Here is an 8,298-nt window from a genome sequence, read left to right as displayed (position 1 = left end):
CCGAACTGGCTGTACCATGAGCTCCGACTGCGGCTCAGGTAGTTGGTCGGTGGCGCTTTCTCGAGCTCCATCTGTTGCTGCTGCCAGATAAGCAGCGATGTGTCTTTGAACCTGAGACGAGCGTATCCCTCCGACATCGCTTTCTCCGCTAAAGGATATCGTTCAGACATTACGAGTTAACCAATGTGAACAGTCTCGTTGGATTTCTGAAGAAGCTGAACATCTCAAAATATGTCGCACTGCGGCAGGGTTGACAGAACCCAGACACGTTCATGATTTGAACCGCTCGTCGTCAGCAGCGATGATAATCCTCTCTGCATTTTGTTGGCGATAACCAAGTCAACTATTTGTTGAATTATTGGCACATTGTTGATCTTGCTCTACGGTGTTATCGAATACACATTTAATCAGATGTTAACCATTTTTTGTGTAAGACCTGAGAGAAAATGCAGCTCGTTGAAGTCAAAACAACGCCAGCGGCTGCCTGTGGCAACAACATCCGTCCGGAATATAAATCCGTCTGGAACTACGAACTGTTTAATGGTTCCGAGTGCAAAACTCCCGAAAGAAGGAATAAATCTATGTTTAATATTATAAACAAATCTGATAATCTCTACAAAAAACAACACTGCATACATAATAGGATAAACAGATGAATGGAGACAAGATAGCCAGATATAGAAATCAAGTTTTATTTCGGAGTAGCGAGCAAGTTAAAAAAAATTAACTAAAGTGTCCATCTGACATATAACGTTAGATAATAAGCCTCTCGTGCATATGGCAATGTGACCGTGCCTGTTCCACCATTGGAAATAAGAAGTAATGCAGCTGTTAATAAAGATTGACTGTAAATATTCCTTTAAGTATCAGGGTGTTTCAGTGAATGGTGGATTTTTCGAGGATTTTTTACTCATTTCTTATTAGGGCCTGCATCAAGGGGCTGCCCAATTTCCCTTCCACGCAACTTGAGGCCTACAATAAAACAGATCATATATTAGGAAAGGATTAGGCTACGAAAGACAGGTATATAATAACACTTTTGAAAAGGACCTTTGAACAATCGCATTGGTTACAATAGACCTGAGTGATGTTGCATTAAAGGGGTCATATGACACAGCTAAAACGAATATTATCGTTTGTTTTAATTGTAATGCGTATAATGTGTATACACGATTTAAGGTTCAAAAACGCTGTATTTTCCACATACCGTGCATGTTTGGAGCTCCTCTTTGCCCCACCTCTCTGAAACGCACAGGTTTTTTACAAAGCTCATGGCTCTGATAAGCGAGGTGTGCTATGATTGGCCAGTTAACCAGTGCGTAGTGATTGGTCGAATACTGCAAACGCCTCTTACCATATTTGGAACATCAGGTTCCAAAGCAATTGTACTGACAGGTACGGCCACCACCTTACTTGCGTATACATTTGGGCGGTCTTAGTCAAATCATACCACGAACTGATGGAGATTTGTGGGGGTGTGGTTACACGAGGAGCATTTGCTTTTAGATAGAATGCATCTTTTGTTCCGACACTTAGATTTTTGCAATTTTACATGTCTAATACATGCATGGGCAACTTATAACACACCAAAGACACAGAAAAACACGTATTTGCGCCATATGACCCCTTTAACACAGGTTTCAGTATGAAGTGAAACAATGAAAAAGATCTATTATTTACACTTTTTAGACAGAAAACATTTGTGAGATAACCCATTGCAACTAAAATCTCACCAATGGCTCGCTCAATCTTCCCCATTATTTGGTTATTGGGGATGGCCTTCCCAGCTTCATACTCTGCTATGATTTGTGGCTTCTCGTTAATTTTCTGGGGAGAAAAAAAAACACAGCCTTGTGCCTTAAAGCCAACCACAGTCTTAAAAAAACACACACAAAGCGTAAAAAGGTTTGCAAAGTACTCACAGTTGCCAGATCTTTCTGAGTGAGGCCCTTATTTTGCCGGCCTTGCTGAATAACCTTACCCACTTCAAGAGGAACTCTCTGGTGGCTGAGCTCCTCTGTCTCTCTATCCAGCTTGGCTGTGTTCTTAGTTACAACATGTTGTTTATTTTGCCCAGCAGCCCCTTGAAAGATTTTTTGATTATTACATTTTGGGAAAGATCATTTAGGTAGAGAATTATAAAGTGAGAAAAAGCAATATCGTCTTACATTTCTTAGAAGTTTCGACCTCCTCTCCCTTTCTCTGAGCAGCAGTTATAGCCTGAATGAAATGGAATTATGTAAACAACACTCCAAGTTACCTACAACTAACATGACATAGCCTTGTTATGGCTCCCACCACGTTTCGTTAACTGACTAACCTAACAGCAAACATTGTAATATTCTGCATGCATTTGTCGTCAGGGTCATATTTCTTTAGATAATATTAAACCTATTTTGCGCATTGTAAGAGTCGAAGTAACGTTACTCGCAATGATTCCCACAGCACACATTTGTTGGTCATATGTTAACTAACGTCAGCGAACTCTTTAGCAGATGGCTATGAGATACCTGTTTCGACTTTGACTGCGCGGCCGAGCCTTTCTTTCTCAAAACAGTCACTGTATCCCAGTCACTCTCTGCCATGTTTCGGGGATTTTGTAGGTTTTTAGCAAAAGTAATTGCTTTATAGCGACAACGGGGCGTTTAAGTTATCGAGCCGGAACACTGCTCTTTGTGCTAGTGACCAAACCGGAAACACGGAAAATGCGTCACTGCACGTATATCAACAAGCGAGCCCCTCTCCACGCGTTTAACGTGTGTAATTCAAAATAAATGCGAGCACATAAAGAATAACGCTGTTTTATGTATACTAATACAATACAATAAAATAATCAATGAAACAAGTGTATTATGGCGGAATTAAAGCTTTTGATTCGCCTTATCCGTAGTAACTCTTATATGAAGCAACATGAGGAAATTAATAGCCAACAAGATGAACATAATAGCCTAATACAATTGCAATTAATATAATAATACAATTAAAACAAATAAAATAAAAAACAGAAACACTGTAACATAAAGAATATTCAATGTTGCTCACAAATAATATAATTAAATTGTATAAAATTAAAACATCAAATTTCGCCGCGAACTGAAAAGTATGCACTGTCCGTTCTTTTCTTTTCTATTTTTATGTTTTATTTTTCGTTTATATTTCTTTAAAGTAACGTTTTTTCTCGGTTTCTTTTTATTGTTATCAGAAATAATCTAGAGGCACTCTATTGTTTGTGACTGTGTACCGGAAGTTAAATTGGGGTCACAAAAGTGCACATGCGCAGTAGCGTTTGTTTATGTTGTTAAGATGAAACCGTCTATAGTGGTCTGTTGCTCTTGTGGGAATAACAGGTTCAATTCTGGCCTGCCTGCATCATTTCATACTCTCTATAAAAATAAAGTGAAAAAAAACCTAAATGGTATGTTGCTGTATATTATTACGGTTTATTACCTTATATTGTAGGCCTTTTTGTTAATAAATGTTATTGATTATATGTTTACATTATAAAAATGTGACTGTTCATGTGTTCTTGAAAAAGTAATTAGGCCTATTATTATTGTTTGACAGAACTCTGGGTCTTTGTAAACCCTACAAAGAATTTTGCCTAATCCACAAAGGAATTTTCCACTAGAAATGAACAGGTTGTGTAAAGAAACATATCTTAACATTTTGCATATCAATTACATATATTAAAACGTATATGTATTGTCTGTATTCGTATGTAATATGTTTTATAGTGAGTGAATTGTATTCTTTGCCAAATATGCAGTATTTACAAGTGTATAATGTAGGTAGGTTACAGAAGTGGTGTGTTTGATAGTCAGTAGAATGAACATGGGCTCAAAGACTGACCCCTGCTGGTATTTATAGAGTGCTGAGTCAGGGTCACACCAGCACATCACTGCTATAAGCAAAAGGGGAGCAGAGAGTGACACAGACAGCTGCTAATCTCAATCAGTTTGTGAGCTTAGTCTCAACACATCAGACTCGACCCCCTTTTTCACCTGCAAATGTTTACACATCATAGAACAGCATTTGAGATAGCAAACTAGATACTCGCAGTTCACTCAAAAATAAACATTCATCATTTATTCATCCTCATGTCATTTAAAACCTGAATGTGACTCTTTTTTTCTGGAACACAAAAGAAGATATTTAGAGAATTAGGTTTTGTGTTCATACAATAGAAGTCAAAGGGGTCCAGTGTTGCGTGGTTACGTTCTTCAAAATATCTTCTTGTTCTTCCACAGATTGAAGAAAATGACATGATGAGAAAATGATAAAAGAATGATTATTTTTGTGTGAGCTATCCATTTAAGTTACACCAATGCATACAGCTATTAAAACATAACATTATTAAATATGATAAAAGATGTGCAACGTAGTTTTATGTGTTTTTTAATTTGTACAACCATACAAGACTGTTGGTTTACAGTAATCATCCATCACATGGATCATTTACAGGATTCATGTTTTTATGAAAGGCCCGTACTAAAGTGGAATTCATACAAAATGGCACAAATGGGGCTTGCAGAATTTGCAATTAAACAACATACAATTTCATATAAATAAGTTACCAATTGTTGAAAGTAAAAGTGAGACATGTGCTTGAAATATTCAGTATAAATACTGATGTAATTTTATTAATACAAATCTGCTACATTCAGTGTAATGTGATATGAATACAACTTGATTTATACCCGGGACAACCTCTACAGTCCAAAAAGTCTCAAATTGTCCGTAATCTCTCGTAAAACAGTCCACAGTCATTTCATTCACAACTATTCCTCAAATGCATCGTAAATATTCCAAAAATGACATACAATTACAAGAAAATAGAAATCTGACATGACTATTTATGCTGCATGAGAAAGTCCCTGAGCAGATGTTTCGTTCACAGACTGTGATCAATAAAATCCATCAGCCGATCTATATCTAGCACACATACTGGTTTGGACAATGTTAGGAGTAAAAATACTTGAAAAACAAATGTGCACCTGATGCTTTTCTTTAACTTTATATTGCTTTGCCAGACATAAAAATAAAAAACTCAAATCAGGCTTATGTGCTGTTTAGGGCAATGTTTAAAAAATTAATAACAAAGCTGTTGATGTACTTTAAATATAGGTGGAGGGCACTTAATATACGAAAGACGCAAAGACACTGGAAATCCTTTAGATGACATCCAATGGTCAATAAAATGGGCTCCAATTGAATGTTCCTATGGAAATAAGAGTCTGGCAAGTGTTAGAGGACAACCACACCATCTCCACTAAGCTGTAATGGAGGAATCCCAAGGCAAAACCACATCCGACATCCGTCAGATGATGGCGACCCAGCACGACACGGGAAATGCCGACTAGGACAGCCCACAACACCAGCAAAATACGCAAAGGGACTGCGAGCACCAAGTGTGCTAACAGGAATTTGGATACCATGGCTGCTCGGCTCGCATGGGCTGCTGGAAAAGAATAGATGTCCATGGCCAGGTAGTCAAGGAAACTGGGTGCCATTTCCCAGGGCCCTTTGCGTTTCACGAGCTTCTGCATGCCTGCTACGGTCATCACATCCAGTATTAGAGCTGCAAAACAATGACATTTTACTGTAATTAAAATACTGAATATTAATTGTCAAATGCACATTTTATTAGCATACACTCTAAAAATGCTGAGTTGTTTTTTAAGCATGGCTGCGTCAAATAAGGACAAACCAAACACGTTTAAAGCATGATTTTCCATAGTTGGTGATTTTCCAAGTGCTGCTTTCAGAATTGTCACATTCATTTGAATTGGACATTCCTACAATATACAGCCGTGGAAAATATTAAGAGACAATTTAAAAATTATTTGTAGTTTTTCTGAATTTACTATTTATAGGTACGCTCTTAAAAAAGGTCCTTTAAAAGGCTCTTTGATGCCATAGAAGAACCTTTTGGTTCCATAAAGAACCTTTAACATCTGAAGAACCTTTCTGTTTCACAAAAAGTTCTTTGGTGAAAAAAAGGATTCTTCAGACTATAAAAAGTAAGAAAAAGGGGGTTCTTTGTGGATCCATTTAGGTACCTTTATTTTTAAGAGTGTATGTGTTTAGGTATAATTTTTGTTTCATTGTGTGAACAATATTTCTCCCAAATTTCAAATGAAAATATTGTTTCTATTTGCATGTATTTGCAGAAAATGAAAACTGGAGAAACAGGTCAAAATAACAGGCAAAGAAAATAAGTTCATATTCACTTTTAAGCAATACAACAGTAATATTTCTACAAGTATTTAGAAAAATGTACAAATAATTTTTAATGTGATAACCTCATTTTTATGACAGTTTTCACGTGTCTTGTCATGCCGTCAGTCTTTCACTTTATGTCACTCCTGAGGTTTGATTTTGTTAAAATTCAACAGACACTGGACTGGACTGACCACAATACATCTTGAAATGCTGAATAAATTAATATTTGGAATGATCTCTTTTTTTCCACGGCTGTAGCTGTAGACTGAAATGAAACATGAAAATCAAAGTAGTTAAAAACAATTTTCATGCGACAATATTTAAGAGATGCAATAGTCTAAACATAAATAAATCTTTAATTATATGTCAGTGTGCAATGAACTAGTAACATGTGTCTGTCATTGCGCACACACATCTGTCTGTATTCCCTTATCCGCTGACCTACAAACCCAACAGCATCCTCAAGGATTTAAAAACAGACCCTCTGTGCTGGCATATTGTGAGCACTCACCTCAGATTTATGTCAAATGCTTATCACACTGACCAACTGAACATTCAAGGTCCTGATACTCATTCTTTCATTCTCAATTATAACATTCTTTTGTCATTCTAATCCTATAGAAATGATAATTTCATAGGCCTATAAATTTGAAAACCATTAATACCACATACGTCCATATTTCAGACAGTTTTACAAATCTCATATCATATTATAATATAAATAGGCTATCCTGGTTGTGTGATTCTGAATGTTATGTTGTTGTTTTTTCTTCACTTTGAGTCCATCTAAGTATTTCTTTCAATGATTGTTCTTCTTTCAGACCACCCTGACGCTCGTCTTGAGCCAGATCAAAATAGTAATGTTTATATAGCGACCCACATTTTGAGAGTCAGATACCATGCATTAGTATTCTCGTGCCAAAAAAGCGTCAAAACTCACCTAGCAGCAAATTGACCAAAACCTCTTGACCTGCCAACGTGTTGCTTCTCGTCAGACACAAAATTGTCCCGAAAATCCACGGGATGCCATGTCCGGTGAGCGCGAGCAGCTTCACCATAGAGCGCACGCTTCCCCAAGATGATGTCGTGTGCGCGCATACACCGAACCTCTTGGACATGCAGATATCTATGGCCAGAAGAGAGTTCATAGCAATTCCTTTGAACGAGGGATTCAGTTGCATGCAATCTTCTTCTGGCAACTCCTTATTGTCTTTATTATTTTCGGCAGACTCGTGCTGCGCGTTCTCGCTCGGCTGGTGCTGGCTCTGCTGGTGTCTCTGCGACGGCCTCCGCGCGGTGCCGCGCGCTTCAGCGGTACCGCTCTTCAGAGGCTGATTCAGAGACATGAACTCCGGTCTGTTCAGCACATTGTTACGCGCCTTCACCCTAGATCTAGTCTGGTTCGCGGGCATCTTGCTCGTCTGAGGACCTTTTAGTCTAAATGTATTTTGGTGTCCCGTTCGTCACAATGAGAGTCAGTCTAGCAAGTCCATTCCCCGATCATGTCTTGCTCTGTTCTAAGTGTTGCGACTTCTATTCCAGTTACACTATAAATAGACACACCAGCCGCCTGGACACATGAGACGCAACAACATGTCCGTTTCACGCAGTGCACTGTTAAAACCAAGCATAACAACCCACACTCAACTTTAGTAATCGTAAAGCCTCTGCTACGCAAAATAAATAAATAAAAAGATGGACAGACAGACAGACATAAGGACAGACAGACAGACAGACGGACAGACAGACAGACAGACGGATAGATAGATGGATAGATAATATAATAATGTATATTATGATATAGTCCTATATATAACTATAATAAATATTATAATTGTTATTAATATTATTGCTAAGTAGGCATATAATTTATCATTATTATCAATAATAAAAAATACTTATACAAATAATTTATTAATAATAATTAATAAAACACCAACACTTATTAATAATAAAAATAAGAATTGTTCATAACAATTAGTAAAATAATAGCGATTATTATTATTAATAATAATAAGATTCATTATTATTATTATTATAATAGGCTATATATTATATTTGTTAAGCATTTTGTAT

General features: G+C 37.1%; 2 protein-coding genes across 3 annotated transcripts; both read right to left on the bottom strand.

Annotated features, from left to right (window-relative positions):
- Positions 1 to 670: 670 nt before the first annotated feature.
- Positions 671 to 2,703, bottom strand: edf1 (endothelial differentiation-related factor 1). The gene is made up of 5 exons (XM_057356308.1): positions 2,511 to 2,703; positions 2,169 to 2,220; positions 1,923 to 2,083; positions 1,734 to 1,827; positions 671 to 972 (listed from the first exon to the last, which is right to left on the bottom strand). The coding sequence occupies exons 1-5, from the start codon at positions 2,583 to 2,585 to the stop codon at positions 911 to 913; spliced, it is 444 nt and encodes a 147-aa protein (XP_057212291.1). The 5' UTR covers positions 2,586 to 2,703; the 3' UTR covers positions 671 to 910.
- A 1,691-nt stretch (positions 2,704 to 4,394) lies between these two features.
- Positions 4,395 to 7,896, bottom strand: plpp7a (phospholipid phosphatase 7a (inactive)). Of its 2 annotated transcripts, XR_008965112.1 has the most exons (3): positions 7,163 to 7,896; positions 6,303 to 6,487; positions 5,478 to 5,578 (listed from the first exon to the last, which is right to left on the bottom strand). XR_008965112.1 is itself a non-coding variant. In XM_057362809.1 (2 exons), exons 1-2 carry the CDS (start codon positions 7,632 to 7,634, stop codon positions 5,190 to 5,192), a joined length of 861 nt encoding a protein of 286 aa, XP_057218792.1. In that variant the 5' UTR covers positions 7,635 to 7,882; the 3' UTR covers positions 4,395 to 5,189. The 2 variants fall into 2 exon arrangements, 1 of the variants encoding a protein (XP_057218792.1); XM_057362809.1 differs by lacking the exon at positions 6,303 to 6,487 and having other exon boundaries at positions 4,395 to 5,578; positions 7,163 to 7,882.
- Between the last annotated feature and the right edge of the window lie 402 nt (positions 7,897 to 8,298).

Source organism: Triplophysa rosa, linkage group LG2 (assembly GCF_024868665.1).
Source record: "Triplophysa rosa linkage group LG2, Trosa_1v2, whole genome shotgun sequence".
Taxonomy (NCBI): Eukaryota; Metazoa; Chordata; class Actinopteri; order Cypriniformes; family Nemacheilidae; genus Triplophysa; species Triplophysa rosa.
This window is presented reverse-complemented; position numbering and strand designations above follow the sequence as displayed.

Bases quoted from the DNA above. Each gene is read 5' to 3' on its own strand.
- edf1 (XM_057356308.1), bottom strand. From the start codon at position 2,585: ATGGCAGAGAGTGACTGGGATACAGTGACTGTTTTGAGAAAGAAAGGC. The intron at 2,084-2,168 runs GTAAGACGATAT...AAATCTTTCAAG, and splicing joins GGTCGAAACTTCTAAGAAAT to GGGCTGCTGGGCAAAATAAA. The intron at 1,828-1,922 runs GTGAGTACTTTG...TTTTCTCCCCAG, and splicing joins CTCAGAAAGATCTGGCAACT to AAAATTAACGAGAAGCCACA.
- plpp7a (XM_057362809.1), bottom strand. From the start codon at position 7,634: ATGCCCGCGAACCAGACTAGATCTAGGGTGAAGGCGCGTAACAATGTG. The intron at 5,579-7,162 runs GTGAGTTTTGAC...ATTGTTTTGCAG, and splicing joins TTTGGTCAATTTGCTGCTAG to CTCTAATACTGGATGTGATG.